General features: G+C 41.5%; 1 protein-coding gene across 4 annotated transcripts; it reads left to right on the top strand.

Annotated features, from left to right (window-relative positions):
- The first annotated feature begins 1,345 nt into the window (after positions 1 to 1,345).
- LOC139631186 (msx2-interacting protein) lies at positions 1,346 to 19,287 on the top strand. Of its 4 annotated transcripts, none has more exons than XM_071495195.1 (15): positions 1,346 to 1,688; positions 2,963 to 3,277; positions 6,293 to 6,769; positions 6,894 to 7,048; positions 7,517 to 7,717; positions 7,872 to 8,023; positions 8,110 to 8,235; positions 8,343 to 8,456; positions 8,555 to 8,668; positions 8,771 to 8,871; positions 9,126 to 16,542; positions 16,992 to 17,060; positions 17,163 to 17,357; positions 17,449 to 17,607; positions 18,253 to 19,287. In XM_071495195.1, exons 1-15 carry the CDS (start codon positions 1,606 to 1,608, stop codon positions 18,382 to 18,384), a joined length of 9,810 nt encoding a protein of 3,269 aa, XP_071351296.1. In that variant the 5' UTR covers positions 1,346 to 1,605; the 3' UTR covers positions 18,385 to 19,287. The 4 variants fall into 4 exon arrangements, with proteins under 4 accessions (XP_071351296.1, XP_071351297.1, XP_071351298.1 ...); XM_071495196.1 differs by having other exon boundaries at positions 6,296 to 6,769; XM_071495197.1 differs by lacking the exons at positions 1,346 to 1,688; positions 2,963 to 3,277 and adding an exon at positions 3,283 to 4,999.
- The last annotated feature ends 1 nt before the right edge of the window (position 19,288 follows it).

Here is a 19,288-nt window from a genome sequence, read left to right on the forward strand (position 1 = left end):
CATTCAAATTCTAAAGTCATTGATCAAGCTAAAACGTACTTCAGTTTCTTAAATGTGATTTGCGGTTTCTCTCTTTATTATATAAACTGAATGTCTTTGGTTTTCTGCTTGTTATCAAACAGAACAAAATGTTTGAGGCCATAATGTTGGGTTCTGGAAATTAGTAGTGCATATTTTCACTTTTTTCTGACATTTTATAAACTTAACAAATAACCTATTAATCCTTAAAAGATTAAGAATTAGTTGCAGCCAAGGCCCAGTTCGTGCATTTCATGTATGGGCTTACGTTCGAACCACAGAAGACACAACATTCGTTCTTCCAAATGGTTATAAGAGTGTGTGGATATTCTAGAGATACTTTGAGAACAAAAAGCGTTTTTAAATGGTTAATTATCTTTTAGAAAAACCAATGTGACTTGAATGTAAGATGATAGGATACATGAGAAGCACGAACTGGGGCTAGTTGCAACCCTAGTCTTCATTTGTATGCACAATACTTTAAAAACATTGAGATAATCTACAATGAATGATTATGGGCTCAACCCCAGCCTGTGGCCAAAAACCTAGCTGTTGGGCCCCTTTTTCTCTACATTCCCATCAAGTCCATAAAGACTAACTTTACACAGATTTTCTGATTTGATAAAACACACAACAATTTAGGAAGATGCACCATGTGGGACCTTTATCAAAAGTGACCAAACTACAGCAAAATCAACTACTGATCAAGCCTCGCCTCAGCCTCATGATTTAAACTACTTGTCAATTTACACATTTCAGTTTTTATGAAATAATTGAACAAAGGTTCAGTGTTTATGACGCACTGGTGAGTGGATCTCCTTAAATTCTAATGGGATTTACTCTAATCAATAACTTTGACACTACAGGCAAATCTACCTCTCAGCCTGTAATGGTTATAAGAGTGTGTGGATATTCTAGGGATACTTTGAGAACAAAAAGCGTTTTTAAATGGTTAATTATCTTTTAGAAAAACCAATGTGACTTGAATGTAAGCTGATAGGATACATGAGAAGCACAAACTGGGGCTAGTTGCAACCCTAGTCTTCATTTGTATGCACAATACTTTAAAAAACATTGAAATAATCAAATGAATGATTATGGGCACAACCCCAGAAGTGACCAAACTACAGCAAAATCAAATACTGATCCAGCTCATGATTTAATTTAATTTCAGTTTTTATGAAATAATTGAACAAAGGTTCAGTGTGTATGACGCGCTGGTGAGTGGATCTCCTTAAATTCTAATGGGATTTACTCTAATCGATAACCTTGATCGACACAGTGACGCTGCAGGCAAATCCTCCTCTCGGCCTGTAGCTTGAGAGGAAGCGGCGCGCCTCCGTGTCGGCAACGCGCGTCACACCGGGGCCGCGCCGCTCGCACCCAGCACCATCAGGAGCGAGGCTGATGCGCGTTCCCGTGAACGACTCGGGGACACAGCAGCTAAAGCTACCCGGGCAGCGGCCACCGGGCCTCGATCATTCACGGAACCCACCGTCGTTCATTTTGTTCAGGCGCACCTCCGACCGGCAGGGATTAGAAACGTGCCAGATCATATGTGTGTGAAGGGGGAAAGAATAGCGCAAGATGGTTCGGGAAACCAGACACCTTTGGGTGGGAAATTTACCCGAACATGTCCGAGAGGAGAAAATTGTGGAGCATTTCAAACGGTAGGTTACGCAAGAGGGATCCTCTGTCGGAGGAGCAGCGCGGGCTAGTTGCAGCTCCGCCGTTGGCCGTGTAGCCTGCCACTAATGCTAATGCGGCTAACGTTAGCATTTTTAAGTTTTACAAGTAAGGGGGTTTCTTGCTGCCTGGGATATATTGCAACACAGAGGTATTTGTTGAAGCGAAGTGCCGGGAATAGAAGCACCGAAGTATAAACATTTACGATTTATAATGTTTAGTTAACTTTTGCTAACGCCAAGAGGCAAGTAGCTAGGTGTGCTAGCCACCGAGCTACCACCCAAGCAACCATCCGACCATTTTGTGGGAAGTGGAAACGTTTTCATGATCAGTACAAGCCAAAAGGCAGCTAACGTTAGCTGGACAGCAGAGCAAATAACAACTTGTGTTATTTTAGCCACTATTTTAACCATAACGTTATTTATCCGATCAACAGTTTTGTTAAGAGAAAAATGAAAGTAAAAAAAAAAAATCTGAGAACGATCGGCGAGTCCACTGTGCTGATAATCAGATGTTAGCAAGTGGTTGAGCCGCTTGACTAAGGCGGACATCACTATACTTAAACTCGGCTAAGATAGTCCTTGTTGTTTTGCCAGTTACACGTAAACTGTAGGTTTTGCTCCCGCTGGTGAGCAAGTACTTGGCTTTGAGGAGTACTAGTATCCTTAACTTGTATTCTTTCCCTTGGTCACAGAAGTGATTTAAGGCTATGTTAGGTTACATGTCATTATCATTTGCTACGTAATGTAAATTGTACTGCTGTAACAGGTAAACAAATAAATCTTCAACACATCAAACTTAAACATCCAGTCAGTTAATGGGAGCTTTTGCAATACCCCATTACTAGTGGTCTGGTGACAACATAAAGATAATACTTTTTGTAGTTGTTTAACACTGATATTTGACATGTGAGAGGTCCCAGAGTGATCTTTGAATAAAATTAGTCCTTTTGTAGATATTGTTCCAAAACTTCCACTCTCCCAACAATACATATGACTCCCAAGTGTAATTGTCCAGCATAATAATTGCAAACATGTTGTAGACGTTCCTGCCTGTTTGGCAGCCTAAAAGGAAACACTAGTGGAAACTTGTCTTGGCTCATATTGGAGTTGAATCATTACTGTTTGCGTATCACATCAGTGTCTCTTCTGCTCTTTATTTACCAGACTCTGGCACACATGGAAACGGCTATACTTAACCTATTCTTAGCTGGTGTATATGTAACTTCGTCTTTGTTTTCATTGTAATTTCCTCTCAGGTATGGGCGTGTGGAGAGTGTTAAAGTTCTGCGGAAGCGGGGGTCAGAGGGTGGTGTTGCAGCTTTTGTGGATTTTGTGGATATCAAAAGTGCGCAGAAGGCTCACAATGCTGTCAACAAAATGGGAGACAGGGACCTGCGGACAGACTACAATGAACCTGGATCAGTCCCTAGTGCTGTTCGGGGCCTTGAAGACAGCTCCCCCTCGAGCAGTCGAGACGTTACAGGATTCTCTAGGGGAACAGTTGGTCCAGTGTTTGGCCCACCTGTGTCCCTTCACACCAGAGAGGGACGTTATGAGCGGAGAATAGATGGGTAAGTGGACACGGCCTCCCCTTAAAATCCAGGGGAATCTAGGTATTGGATAGGTGTAAGACCTAGACACATAGTGGGGTTATTCGTGAGAGATAGATGCCTCAAGGGGGTTACTCAAAGGTAATCTAGGGATTGTTCCACTTTTCATCATAATTGACTCGCCATTCCCAGGGGATCTAAGTAAATTAACTACACATTATCATTTGGTAAGGTAACTATAATTCAAGGTTTGACATCTGGTTTGGATATTACATCTGTGAGGAATATCCTAGTGAATTTTGGATTTATTACATTTCATGGGAAACTACCTCGGGAACTTTTGGATATTTTTAAAACATTTTTCTCCTCAATGGGATCTAACCTTAATTTTTACTTGGAATCGCTTGAAACTGGAAGTAATTCCCCGCTACGAAGGATGCATTTTTCTCTGAAGAGTCTGTAGAGGTAATATATTTTTTAATTACTTTATTTAATTATTTAAAGGACCTTCCATCTTGGGTTGTCACCCCCCCCCCTCCCTGTTTGGCAACAACCGATGGTTGGAGTACTTTAACAATTTTTGCATCTGTGGATACGACCTTGTCTGGATTTATGTTTTGCACAAGTGGATGGAAGAACTTTATATTCGTTACACAATGAAAGAAGCAGATTAGTGTATATATCCTTGGCAATCTCAGTCATTTTATGATAAGATTAACTACATATCATGACCACCTTTTGTCCCACATATGGAAGCTATACCAAGAAGACTTTGCAAGAACACTGAGGATCCAAACAAAAATCCACCAAAAGTTTGTGGAGCTTACCTTGTTTTGGATTGATGGCCATGAAGACGCATGAAGTCTGTAGAGTTGGAATGTTACCTCGTGGATGTACACAATATGATACTTCACGTTGGATCTACTGATGTGGACCCTAGTATGGATAGGTATAGCTGCCAATCATTTGGATTACTCAAGTGTGGATTTAGCTGTGTAAGGCCTCAGTCAGGAGAGAAGAGCACTCAAGTATGTTACAGAGAGCTGAAGACAACTTTTTCAAACTTACTTGAAACTTGACTACAAAAAGATGAAGCCTGCCAGTGAGTACGCAAACCTGATGGGATCCATGGATTGTGGAATTATGTCATCCTATGAGCACATGAGGATTTTATGTGCTGCGATCATAGTGTCTGCAAGTCTACAAGCTTGTGTGATGTTAAACTGCTTGACATTAACCAGTGGAATACATTTTTGACCTTTTTTTTAATGTAAAGTTTAATTTTTGGGACGTGTCACCTCCTCCTAAAACAAGACAAGACTGATCCAGTTGGATGTATTTTCCATTTGGGCACCATCTTGCTGTATAGTCGACCTGGAGTCTGCTGAATTACCTTGAAGTTCATCATCCTTTTTTTTAATCCATGTTTATTTATTGAGGTTGTATATTCCTATGTTTTTTCACATGTCCTGAAATCCATAAAGAGGTCCATTTCTGTGGTTTTTGTTTTTCCCTTTTTCCATCCAGTGAAGAGAATTAAGTAGCCTAACTGTGGATTATACATCAACAATCTACTGGCCTGGTGCTCCACAGTATTTGAAGATAACGTGCAGTGCGAGTCAAGAGAACCGTTTTTGCCTAATTAGATCAGTCGATTTTTCTCCTTGGTTTTTCATTCGGGCGCACACATTCTGACCACCTAGATTTTATTTGGATTAGTTTCGGTAACTTCTTTTCCAAAAGGTTGGTATTGCTCTGCCCTCTGCATATTTTCTTTCTCTAACATTCCTTAGTGCTTTGTCTAATATTAGGTTTTGCACTGCTCTTAGGGAAAGATTAATTTGATGCAAGAGAGGAAAAATATATATTTTATAAAATACATATATAAAATATATATGTATCATTTGTCACTTGTAAGTGCCTATTTTCCAGAATCACATAAATATTACACAGTGTTGTGTAAACTTTTTATGTGGCTCTGTAAAGCACTCTGTGACTTATGTCTGTGAAAAGTGCTAAAAATAAATACATTTTACCTACTTACTTATTGGTTTCAGATTAAATGTATTGATCTGACCTCTACAAGGCATTTTAAATTTCAAATCCATATACCTCCTCAATTGAATTGTCCAGTTGAAAATTTAAGAGAAATGTTTTATTTGTACATTTTCTTTTTCTTACCAGCAATAGTTCATGAACAGTCAGCTTCTGAAATCAGTGCCCCTGGACACCCAGAGGAGACAAAAGTGCTCCAAGTTTTGTTTTTGTAAATAAAAGTAACTGAAGTAGACCAAGCACAGCATTTCATCATCGCTGAATTATGTGGTTGTATGAGTAGCTCTTTAGTCTGGGGTGGCTTTGATTCATGTGACTGTTTATGAATTCACTGTATAGAATATTGTTAGTAAGTCTTATTTCGTTTAAAGAATGAAATGCCATTTTAGGCTGCAGACAATTTAGATACAGGAGCAGCAACTACAAAAAATGTCCACGGTGCCAGTATTTGATTGTTTTAAGGGTCAAGTTATTTGGCTCATTTAGTGTAATTGTGAGTAATTTGTTGTGTTTATAACCATCCTTACATGTTTTTTTTTATGCCAAAAACCTTGTGAATCTCCAAACACCACATCTGAATAGAAATATGCAACTTTTTGTGAAATATGTTTAAAAAAAAAACAGTTATTTAACATATGTTAGTTCTCACTTATTTTTCCTTTAGAAGACACCATTGCTTGAGTTTGATAGTAAATCATTAGCCAAAATTAACAGTGACAGGCTAATGGATTTTGCTCTACATTTGAAATACTGGCACTGGTCATTGTATCAGTACTAAGGTACTGAAGTTGTCCCCACATCTGGCCTCTTCTCAGGGGTGCGTCTCGGCTATGTCTTTGCTGTACTGGACATTTGTATATTCGCTATTGCACATTTGGATGCCAAAATAGCATTAGCATTAAATGTATTTATTTTTTGCCTTTTTTTATTTCAAATCGTATTAACTTTCTTTTCCCTCTCTGCCCTTTTCTTAATTCACAGTAGCTCGGAAAGCCGTGAGCGTGCATATGATCACAGCCCATACGGACACCATGACCGCAGTGGAACTTTCGACAGGCAACGGCATTACAATGCTGATTATTACCGTGACCGTTCTATGTTTGCCGCTGCTGGCCCAGGGAGCAGTGCTATTGGGGGAAGCTTTGAGGCATCAGACCCACATTTTGACTCTAGAATTCGAGACCCCTTCACTCTTACTAATTCTACACGACGTGACCTGTACAGAGATGACAGAGGACGACGTGTTGATAGAACTTACCATCACCGTCGAAGCCGATCATCTCATTCCTCACAGTCAAGGCACCCTTCCCCACAAAGGACCACAGGACAGACCCCCAAAACTCCTCATTCCCCTAAAAGAGCACCTTTGTCACCTGGGAGAGGCCCAAGATCTCGATCCCGCAGCAGATCTTCGAGCTCTGATTCTGTCAGCAGCACCAGCAGCACAGGCAGCGGCAGGTGTGACATTTGTTTTTTCATGATATTAGCACTTCATGTTTCATGGGTTTATTGACTTAGGCTCACAAGTGTCAGATCATTATTCTCTGGTTCTTAGATAAATGTATTTTTTTTGTGACAACAGTGATTCAAACAGCAGCTCAAGTGATGGGTCGCGTGCACGCTCTGTTCAGTCCTCGGCTGCCCATGCCCCTCCTCAGTCATCTATGGTGCTTGACTCAGATGAGCCACGCAGAAGCTTTGGAATTAAAGTGCAAAACCTACCAGTGCGCTCCACAGGTCAGTTTCTACATGTTTAACATGCCTCTCAAAGAGTCCTGTCCATGAAATTCTTACAAAATTCTGTTTACAGTGAAGAAAGACAAACACTGCTGCAATATCCATAACAGAGGATGATGTTTTTGAAAAAGTTTTTGAAAGAGTTTTCTGCTGTGGTTGTTGTCTTCAATTAAGAACTGAAATACACAACCTTTTAATTACTCAGTTTTTCAGGAGGGAGTTTAAAATCAGGTCGTTTAAAAATGGTTTTGGACCTGCAGTTAACAAACTACTGAAATCCGAGTGCAACGCTTGTTGACAATAACATGTCAGAGTTTAAGAGCTGGAAGCAGCAAGAAATTTGAGAAGTGGCCGCCTCATAATTATCTATGCCAGAAAAACCATGGATTCTTCAGACAATCTGGTTTTTAGTAAGCTACGCTTTTGGAGACTGAGCATTCAATTATAGTTATCCGTTTCCCTTGACAGATACAAGTTTAAAAGATGGACTTTTCCATGAATTCAAGAAACATGGGAAAGTGACCTCAGTGCAAATCCATGGAGCATCAGAGGACCGCTATGGTTTGGTTTTCTTTAGACAGCAAGAGGATCAAGAGAAGGCCCTTAGTGTCTCCAAAGGAAAGCTGTTCTTTGGCATGCTTATTGAAGTCACTGCCTGGAATGGTCCTGGTAAGTGATGATAGATATAATTTTATTGTCATATAGTTTTTAATTATGCCCCAAAAGTAATTTTACAAAAAGCTGTTTGTGTGCTGGTGGTGGAGAAAACAAGCCTGAGCTCCATTAGTATGTCAGTAATCTTATTGATAAATTTCTTTATCAGAAACGGAGAGTGAAAATGAGTTCAGGCCCTTGGATGGGCGGATAGATGAGTTCCACCCAAAGGCGACAAGGACACTGTTTATAGGCAACCTTGAGAAGACAACCAGTTATCAACAACTACTTGACATTTTTCAGCGCTTTGGGGAAATTGTGGTATGCTACCATTTATAACATGTACTGTACAAGTAAATTTGTGCATTTTATGTTGTTCTTTAATTGTTCTGTATTTTTTCCATAAGGACATTGACATCAAGAAAGTAAATGGAGTTCCCCAGTATGCCTTTGTGCAGTATTCCGATATTGCCAGTGTGTGCAAGGCCATAAAGAAGATGGATGGAGAGTATCTGGGGAGCAACAGACTGAAGGTAGTGTTTTTACTAAAAATGTAAACAATAGTAACATTTCTGGTTTGCATATGTTTTCTATCTAATGTATTCTTTATATATAATAAATATTGTCTTTCTTCTTAAAGCTTGGTTTTGGGAAGAGTATGCCCACAACGTGTGTTTGGCTAGATGGTTTGGCAACCAATATTACAGAACAATACCTCACACGGCATTTTTGTCGCTATGGACATGTAGTTAAGGTAAGATTTTGTATTTTCTCTTGCTAAAGATTTGTTGCTTTTGATTTTAGTGTTATTTAAAAATTGTAATTGTGATTTTAATTTGTCCTTGTTTTTAGGTCGTATTTGATAGGTTGAAAGGGATGGCCCTTATCATGTACAACAACACAGATTTTGCTCAGGCAGCTGTAAGGGAAACCAAAGGCTGGAAGATTGGTGGCAATAAAATAAAGGTAAAAAAAAGAGAGAATTATGTGAAACTTACTTGATTGTTTTAGAAAAATTTACTTTGTGATTATGTTTATTTATTCCTTTATGTGTTTTATTTATGATAGGTGGACTTTGCGAGTCAAGAGAGTCAGATGGCGTTCTACCGATCTATGCAGGCATCTGGTCAAGACATTAGAGACTTCTATGAAATTCCTCCTGAGCGACGGTAAATTATATTGTTAATTGCATACAGTTGTCATTTATTTATGTATTTATGTATTTATTTATTTATTTAGTGCAATTTGAACAATTCTTTCAAATGATGTTAACCCTGATAAATATGTCTATTCTAAGGTGATGGTGTGTAGGATCAGTTCCATTGCAAATATGTAAATGAGTGCACCTTTGTAGAATGATTAATTACTTAGGTAAACAGAATTCATTACTTTTCTCTTCCTGTTCTCTTTTTTCACCCCACAGAGAGGATCGCAGACCTCCATATCACGAATTTACAGCAGAAAGGGCTTACTATGAGAATATACGAACACCTGGTCTCTATCCAGAGGATGCTCGAAGAGATTATGCTGCTCGCAGCAGAGACCGCTTTCCTGAACTGGAACATTATCAGGGGGATCACTTTGACCCACGTTATCATGATGACCCACGAGACTACAGGGATTACAGAGACCCTTTTGAGCAAGACATCCGGAAATACACGTATATTCAAAGAGAGCGAGAAAGAGAGCGAGAACGCTTTGAGGCTGACCGTAGCAGGTGGAGCCCTTCCCATCCAAGGCGACCTATTACTCCTACAGTATCGCCTTCACCATCTGAGCGTGCTCCCAGAGACTCAGAAAGACGGGTTTACAGCCAGTCCTCTGAGCGAAGTGGTAGTGTGAGCTCAATGTCACCACCACACTTTGACAAATCGGAAAAGACCCTGCTAGAACATGCCTCTAAGAGTGACAAAAGTGAGAAAAGCAGTCAACCAGATCGTGTGACAGGTGCTGAGAAAACCAAACGTGCAAAACGAAAAGAGAAAGGTGACAAAGACAAAGGTGAGAAGATTAAATCAAGGAAAGCAAAGGGGCAATCCCCATCCAACGCACTACCTGAAACAGAGCTTGAGACTGGTTTTGATGGAAGCTCTGGAAGAGGAAAGGGATCAGACCAAGATGCTCATGAAAGGCAGAAATGTAAGGGGGATAGTGACTCCGTTTCTGGAAATCAGTTATCAGCTGCTCATCACGACTCTGTAAAAACTGAAAGATCTGAAATGAGTAAAGGTGATAATTCAGACTTGGATGGTAAAAATCGACTTAAGAAACATCTGAGGTCTGATACTGGAAATGACGGGAAAGATTTATCAGTGAATTCAGATCGCCTTGCTGCGAGGAAAAGGCGCTTTGCTGACTCTGCAGGAAGGACTATTCGCCAGAAGAGAAGCAGGCATGAGGAGGAAGATGGTAATCAGTCCTCTGATTTTGGTCCCAGTGCCACATATTTAAAAGAGTCAGACACTGACAAACACAAAGAATCACAGCGGAGAGATTCAAGACTGAAAACTGATAAAAGTGGCACTCAAAAGGATAGTCAAGAGGACCCCAGAGGACAAAGAGAAAAATCAGAGGGTTCTTTGGATGTACTGGAGTCAAAACGTCAGCCAGGGAACACTACATCCAGAAGGTTTTCACATGAGGGGATTGCAGAACAAAGCAGTACAAGAGAACAAGAACATCAGGCTGCTTTCAAATTTGGTGCTCAGAATACTGACACTGACAAAAGTGCCAAGAACAAGGAAGACCATGTTGACATTGACCTGTCTCAGAGTTACCGCAAACAAATGGAGCAAAATAGACGTTTGCACCAGCAGCAACAGCTGCGTGAGTCTGACAAACCTGACAAACCAGAAAGTCCTCAGGGAAGTGAAAATGATGACTTGGAACATCGCAGTCTTGTGCATGATGTTGGTAAACCACCTGAGGATGTCACAGATAATTTCCCATCTCACAAACTAAAGAAACTAGACCAGTTTGACACAGACACAGGGATAAAGAGGGAGCGTATCTACAGGAGCTTTAGACAAAAAAGTGAAGATCCTGACTGGAACAACACCTCCTCCCCAGGACATCAGCACTTCTCTCACCATGCAGATGAGGACTTTCTGGATCCTTCTCAGAAAGAGTTAAGTAGAAATGATGAAAAAACTCACCCAGATCTGGAGCATTTAGTCAAAAGGGCTCATAACACACAAGTAAACAAACCAAACACTCCTTTACTTGGTGTGGAAGAAGAGCAACAAAAGAGATGGGAGAGCAGAGTTAAACAAGACTTGTTACCTGACCTGAACTTTTCCAGAAGCCTAAGTAAAAACATCCACAATTGCAAGCGTTTGGAATATGGTATTTGGCATGACTTGGAGCCTGGAGAAGTGCGATCTGACTCTGAAGAGGACAGAGAGCCCAAACCCCACTCCCCTGTACCCTCAACATCCATGCCTTTTCCTGAGAGGCCAAGGGTTGACAGGTTTTCAGATCCCAAACTAGCACATCTTGAAAGAAACAAATTCTACTCCTTTGCACTTGACCAGACCATCACACCTGATACAAAGGCTCTGCTTGAGCGTGCAAAATCTCTCTCATCTTCCAGAGAAGATAACTGGTCATTTTTGGATTATGATACTCATTTTGCTAGTTTCCGCGACAGAAAAGATACTGAGAAAGTAGAATCAACGCCAAGACCTACACCTTCCTGGTACATGAAAAAGAAAAAGATTCGAAGTGGATCTGAAGACAAACTTGATGACAGGAAGGAAGAGCCTAAGCCAGAGGAGCAGGAACGCAGGGAACTATTTGCATCCCGCTTCCTTCATAGCCCTGTTTTTGAGCTGGACTCTAGACGACTTCAACACTTGGAACGCAAGCATGAAGAACCTGAGCATACACAAACTCAACAACCTGGTCAGCAAGGGACAGCAGATGGTGAACTTGACTCAGGACCAGTTGTCCTTTTCCATAGTCGTTTTTTGGAACTCACACGACTACAACAACAGAAGAATAAAACCCCAAAGCTGCAAGAGGCAAAAGGGAACACTGTGCTTGTGGACGAGAATAAAGTGGAAAAAGCACCTGTTGAAGAGCAGCAAGCTTTGCAGTCACCTGAAACAACAGGACCTATCATGGAGCCTGAAATTAAACCCATAAGTCCTGCTGAAGAGCTTGTTTCTGAACCCAGACTCACACCTACTTCTGTCACCCAAACTGTGGTCAAAGGCTCTCCTCCACTAGAAGACAAATGTGTTGCAGTAAATCCAGTCCCTGATCCATATCCCCCTTTGTCTTTTATAAAGGAAGAGGTAAAGGAAAACAAACTTGTTGTACCCATGCAACACTCACCAACTGAGACCACATCAACTTCTGATTCTGAACCTGCACCAGTAGCAGCATGTGAACCCGGCTCATGTGAACCCAGTTACTCAGTGGATAGATGTAAACTTTCTCCATCTGAGGGAAAATTGGATATTGTTACTGAGGATATAAAACCTCCAGTAACAGAACAACCATGCCGCCGCGATTCTCATGATGAGTTTGTTAGCAGTTCAGAACCAGAGCTGGAGCTTGAAACGACACAACCAGAAGTGCCTGAAGCCACTAGTCCCATACCATCTAGTCTTAAAGAGGAGGCAGATGCAATTAAGAAAGAGGCACATTCCACTTGTAAAGCTGTAACAGAGCCTGAGGTAGAGAAGAAACTTCCAGTTAGTAAACTGCAAATGCCTATTGACAATGACACAAATGATGAGCCAATTGCATCTCAGAAAGAGTATAAAACAAAAGAAATGAAAAATAAAAAGTGCAAACAATCACCTGCTCAAGGTACTCCTGTTCTAGTCATGACTGCCTCTGGTTCTGAGAAACAAGCTACACGCAAAAGTGAGCGCATTGACAAAGAGAAGCTAAAACGTGGATCATCTCCAAGAGCTGAGCAAAAGTCCACAGGAAAATCTCCTATTCATGGTTCAGATCCTGATGTGTTAGAGCAGAGCATATCATTAGGAAGAGCCAGACGAAGAAATGTAAAATCTGTGTACGCCACCCCAGTTGAAGATGACGCACCAATTCGTTCTGGAAAGGAAATTACAGAATCACCACGCTCTGCACGAAAGCGAGGTACAGACAAAGATGCAACACAACAAAATATTGAACAGGATCCACCTGCTCCAACCCATATAAATAAACGTGGCCGTCCTCCCAAGAATCGCAAACAAGGTGAAGAGAGTTCAACTGTTAAAGTAGAAAAATCAAAAATAGACAATAAAGACACGGATTCAAATGAATCAGAAAGCGGAGAACGAATTCCAAGAGTGTCAAAAGGGAAAACATCCCCTCATGTCACAAAGGGTTCATCAAATCAGATGTCCACAGCCCTAGGACCTGGATCAACAAAGAAGGGGGATAAAACTGAGGTGGCGGAGGATGATGATCAGGAAATGGATTTCACAGATGAAGATACCTTGGCTTTACAAGATTCATCAAGTTCATGTAAAGAAGATCCATCAGCAAAAGTTTACCAAACAACAGAGGAGAAAGACAAACAAGGTAGAGAATTGGATAAAGATAAAGATGCTCTCAATGATAAGGCTTGTGAGGGTAAATCAAATGGGAAAGAGACAGATTCCCCAGTCATAGAGGAGAAGCCCACCTGTGAAAAAGAAAGGATTGTGAGAGGAAAAACCAAGTTGACAAGGACTCCCAAGTCTCCTGTCCTCAAAAACCTCAAAATAAGACTAAATGTCACAGAGGTGAAAGATCTTCTTCAATTAGGGGATGATGAGCTTGGAAATCAAGAAGATTCTTCAAAAAAGTTCAGACCTGGTGACCACAGTGATCATGTTTCAAAGTGCACTGATACTACCAAGGGAGACTCCAATAATGAAGAAAATGAAAATGCTGCCTTAGAAAAAAAGGAGCTCCTGGAAACGCCAAAAAGCTTAATTTCACAGGAGTTGGAATTGGAGCAGGCTGTGGAGAACATTGCCAAACTTACAGACCCAGCTTTTCCAGCAGAAACACAGATGACACCTGCCCCGCATTCAGAAGTAAAAAGCGACCCAGATGAAGAAAAACCATCTAATCCTGCTAGCGAAACAGAACTCATGGCTGCTATTGACTCGATAACTGAGGAAGCAACTGTATCCTTAGCCCAGCCACCTCCACTAAGTACAGATGTAGGTTCTGAACCTGAGATGCAAGGCTTCATTCAGCCTGCTAAGGAAGATGAACCTGAAACAAACTCATCCACTATACAGGAAGAACCTGTCTTTTCAACCACACCCAAAAAGGGAGCCAAGGCACCTAAAACCCCTAAACGTTCTAAAGGCCAAAAACAAGTAAGAAAGGATTTAAAGGAAGGGCATTCAGTAAGTGAAGAATTGACAGCTGCAGTAGAAGATAGCATAGCTTCTGGTGTAAAGATTGTTTCTGAGACAACTCCATCAGCAGCAGCTGCTGCAGTTATTACTCCTACCACTTGGAAGACAGAACCTGAGCCTTCAGCTCCTAAGGCTACAGATGTAAATGCAGAGTCAGAGGCATCTTCTGAAGAACAGATTCAACATCTTAAATCTGTTTACCCACAGTCTAAGAGTCCAATATGCCCAAAGCCTCAACAGCTGACATCTGAGTGCATCTCCCCCTCCCTGTCTCCACTAGCAAACAGGCCAAATATCAGACCCATTCAAACAACTAGAATCCCCGTTTCTCCACCAGATTGGCGCCACCAGTCTAAAGACACAGGTGTTCCCACCTCACCTGTCATGCCATTAGCTTCCAAGGAAAACCAACCTTTACCCTCAGACTCTGAAAGCATGGAAACTGAACATGGCACAAGTGACTTGAGACAGATTCTCATGAAACACAAAAATATTTCTCTGCCAGGCAGTTCTGTTTCTAGTAATCTGCCCACCCCCCGAGATCAGAACCCATCTGAAAGTAATACTCCATCAGCTGTTGTGCCAAATAAGTCACCACTACCCGATAGTAGAATGCCAGCTCATTCAGTCCCACCTATTGTTCGACCTCCAGCCTCATTACCATCTCCTGAGACAAAGTCTGTGATCTCTGTTATTGCATCCACTGCAACCTCCGTTATCAGTCGTGTTTGCAACCCTCCTGAGCCTGAAGACAAAGTAAACATGAACATTGGAAATCCCTGTGTGGACATGACTTTACCCAAATCAACTTATAGGCCCAACAAAGAAGATCCTGGATCATACCATGGGTCATCTGTTGGTGATGAAGGGGGAAGTGCTGCACGCTGCCTTGTTGAGAGTCCCACTCTTGGTATGGGGTCTTGTCCTGGTCTGAGGGTAAATACATCTGAGGGAGTGGTCGTATTGAGCCACTCAGGGCAGAAAACAGAGGGACCCCAGCGGATTAGTGCAAAAATAAGTCAGATTCCCCAGGCAACAGCAGGTGACATGGAATCTCAGCAGTTGGTATCGATGCCCCAGATAAAACAGGAAATGTATGGTCATTCTCAGTCAGGACTTCAAAAGGGGCCTTCATCGCAGACAGATCATGGGCATCCTGGTAAGACACAGTCAGCTTTGTCATCTATTAAACAAGAAAACTCTGGTTTGGAAAAGATGGAACCTACTTACCAGTCTGGACCTCAAGGAGTAGTGAAACGTCTCACCCCAGGTAACCAGCAAGTATTGAGTTACCATCAAGACTACATGCCTTTAAAACATCAAAAGAAAATGGACAGTGCTGATCCTCATAGTACAGATGGAGCTAAACCAACTTGGACCTCTGCTATAAGTCCTGCAATAAGCCCCCATTTGCCGTCTCCACCAGGCAACCATGTAGGATTTGTTACAGCAGCTGGTGACAGAGCTCCTTCACATCTCAGTGGGGTCAAACAGGAACCACGGTCCCCACGCAAGTCAGGTCATCCACACTCTCCATTTACTAAGGTGTCTTCACCCATAGGCTCCTCATCACCCAAGGGCATACCAGTGATGTTATCCACTGGCCTTCCTGCCATGCAACAATTTATTACGGGTGTACATCATCCAGAGCAGTCTGTTATCATGCCACCTCACAGTGTGCCTGGAGGCTTGGGACGGATGTCTCCACACTGTGTTACCCAATCAATTCCAGTGGGGCATCTTGTCCAAGGAGATGTTCGGGTCAATACACCACCTCTCTCTGTGATGAGCTATGGGATGCATAGTGAGTCTCTTGCCTCTCCCTGGTCTGGTCCCATGCAGCCACGGCCCACCTCACCCCAGGCTGTTGGCAGAGACAAGGTTCTCAAGGTTAACCCCAGTTCTCTGAGGAGTCATGAGGGGGAACAGGAAGAAGCCAGACACTTCCACATGGCAGGAAGACAATCGGCCACTCAGCTAAAACCGGAGACTATGCAGTCAGATCCTCGTGGGTCTTTACGGAGTAGTGTCCAGTTGGAAACATACATGGCACAGAGAGATATGCGTGTGCTCTTGCACCAACAGGGGGAGCGTTCAGCCACAGACCCACATTCTGGACACATTCAAGATACTCTTACCCCCTCTTCAACACCTTCCAATATACCTCTGTCTTTGTCGCCAAGATCACATGTTTTGCCTAAAGGTGTGTCTGAAAAGGATATTACAAAGCCATTAGAGGCGAAGAGGTCCCACTCCCCTCTCCCTAAAGATGGAATGATGGGTATCCGACAATCTGGGCCAGCAATGGCATCTCCGCAGAGAGTTCAGCTAATGCCACCGGGACCTAGTGGATCTTTCGCTGAATACTCGGGAATGTACCCAAATCCAAGAGGCATCCATTCTAAGATACCAGAGACGTCTCCTGTTGGACTTAACCAGCCACCGCTGAATGTCACACCAACTATGGTTAGTTTACTGCAGTTAAAATGCCAGTTAAATAGGTACCTAACTAAAGCTAATACAACATTCCTGTATTTAAAAACTACCCTCATGAAGGTTTTACTTAATTTTACCAAGGGGCAATTGTACTATTTTGTCAACCCCATTGAGCATATGATTAGAAAAGCATCAGTATAATGCAAAATAGTTAACAGCACCACAATCTGCAGCCTCAAAAATAATTATACACTTGAATCAACACCTCTTTAAAACGGTTTCAAAAAAACTGAGCATTGTAACCTTTGTGAAGGTAGAATTTATTACAGGGCTGTTGTATTACTCTGCATTAGTTTTAGCCAGGCGTTCCTAAAAAACTTTAATAGTGGATGTACAAATCCACCCTGCTGATCTGTTTCGGTATCCTCGTGTTACAGAAACTGCTCATGACACAATGCACTATTATCTCCCATTCTTAGGGTGCAGACCTCCAGGCAAAACCAGATGGCAAGATGACGCAACCTGTTAATATGGTGCAGTTGCTCACGGTAAGACAGAACTCTTACTAACAGTTGTGCTCAGGGTTGTTGGTCTGAACAAGAGCTAGCTTTGTCTGACAAACTGGTCTTTGTTTTGTCTAATTTAAACAGAAATACCCTATTGTGTGGCAAGGCCTGCTGGCACTGAAGAATGACACAGCTGCAGTCCAGTTGCATTTTGTCTGTGGCAACAAAGCTTTGGCTCATCGATCACTCCCCTTACAAGAAGGAGGCGCACTGCTTAGGATTGTCCAGAGAATGAGACTAGAGGCTTCACAACTGGAGAGTGTAGCCAGAAGAATGACAGTACGTGTGTTTTATCTTACACCCATCAATTAATTTTCTGTTTTGCTAAATTGAACCTGCTAACAATATTTATCTTATTTTTCCTCTTCAGGGGGACAGTGACTACTGTCTTCTCCTTGCTTTACCATGTGGACGAGATCAAGACGATGTCCTAAACCAAACCCAAGCTCTTAAGGCTGCTTTCATCAACTACTTGCAGACAAAGTTGGCTGCTGGTATCATCAATATCCCCAACCCAGGTTCCAATCAGGTGAGACATCATGGTGGATGTATGCAGTGTCTCTGTAATCTGTTTTCATACATTTTTGACAAGCTGTTGAGAATGTAATAGAAACGTAAGAATTTATTAGTAATGGATATTTAGGGGTTACCTTATGGCCTAGTGGTACAAACCATATAGCTATAATGAGTCCTGAGCAGCTGGTCCCTGGTTCAACTCACAGCCTGCCAGACCCCTTTATTGTGTGTCTCTCCCCCCACTCAGTCTCCTGCATTTCCTGTCTGTCTCCGCTTCCCTGTCAAATTAAAGTCTTAAAAATAATAAAAATAAAGGATATTTAGTACAGTAAAATTGAATTCATAGATTCATGAAAAACATCCAGTTGTCTGTTAAAACAGGGTTAAATTTTGTTGAATAGTTAAGTAGATTACAACCATCATTTTAATGGCATTTGATGACTTTGTTTTCAACATATAACCAGTTCTACAGGATCTGCTGAATAGATTTATAAAAATGGTTAAATAGTGAAAAGCTTAACATACAGTAAAGTGTGAAGTGAACAATCTGGATTTTATTTATGGTTGATGGGCTTTTGCACAAACTATCCACACAATCAGATGTGTTGGTTCTCTGTAGCTTCACATGTGTAATTCAAGTTTTTCATTGTTTTTTCAGCCCGCCTATGTGCTACAGATTTTCCCACCATGCGAATTTTCAGAGAGCCACTTATCCCAGCTTGCCCCCGACCTCCTCAACAGGATCTCCAGCATCTCGCCACACCTCATGATTGTCATCACCTCTGTGTAACCTTCACTGCTGGGAACTGTCCCATGGATGAATGTTCTCACTGATGAGCCTCAGGAAACCAGAGGAATATGAAAACTTTTTTTTCCCGGAACACAATGGGAATGTGTAGGATATACCCTATCAACACTTTTTGCTTTTTCCCATCAGTTCTTTTTTTTTTTTTTTCTTTTGTCACTCCTGTCTGGTATTTTTGTCCTTCTCAAAAGAACTCAGGGATGGACCAAACCAGAATCAGTCTTATTTGACCATCTCTCTGCTGTATTTCTATTTATTGGAGTTTTATTTTAATGTTCGGAGATGCTCTGAAGAAAAATGTTTAATGGACAAGAGTGACTATTTGAGTGGCCTTTTTCTTTCATCTGTCTTTTATTGATTGTCATATTCATTTCTTCATAAGAGAGGATCATAGAAGCTGTTGTACTACAATGGCTAAAAAGACATTTCAACATGTAATTTTAAATGATTATGTACAGACTTCCTCACCCAGGCTTTCTTTAGAAAGAGGAAGAATTATCTTGTAAAACTATGGAGACCCTGTAGAGGACCATGTTCGTTTAACAGCTCCTTTAATTCCACCAGCTCTGCTCATTTTCTCACACTACTGAAGCAGTTACACCTCTGGCACCTGCCTTTGCATTGAACAAGCTACAGTATGATTTGGGAGTTTTTGAATACAGGACTTTGTAAATATTTTAAATATTTAAACTTTGACTATGGAACTTGGACAACAGAGACGTGAACTCTGGGACTTACCAGAACGCAGTGTGAAAATTTAGATGGATATCCTTGACTTTTGGGTGTAAATACTTGTAACACAAGAAGGTTGGCAAACTCTCCTGTGGAGTCTGCTGATGGCACTTCATATTTTGTAACTCAAATAAAACAAACTCCAGAAAACTTGAAT

Source organism: Trachinotus anak, unplaced genomic scaffold, assembly GCF_046630095.1.
Source record: "Trachinotus anak isolate AG129_WGS33_773 ecotype Australia unplaced genomic scaffold, CSIRO_AGI_Tana_v1 ptg000013l, whole genome shotgun sequence".
Classification (NCBI taxonomy): Eukaryota; Metazoa; Chordata; class Actinopteri; order Carangiformes; family Carangidae; genus Trachinotus; species Trachinotus anak.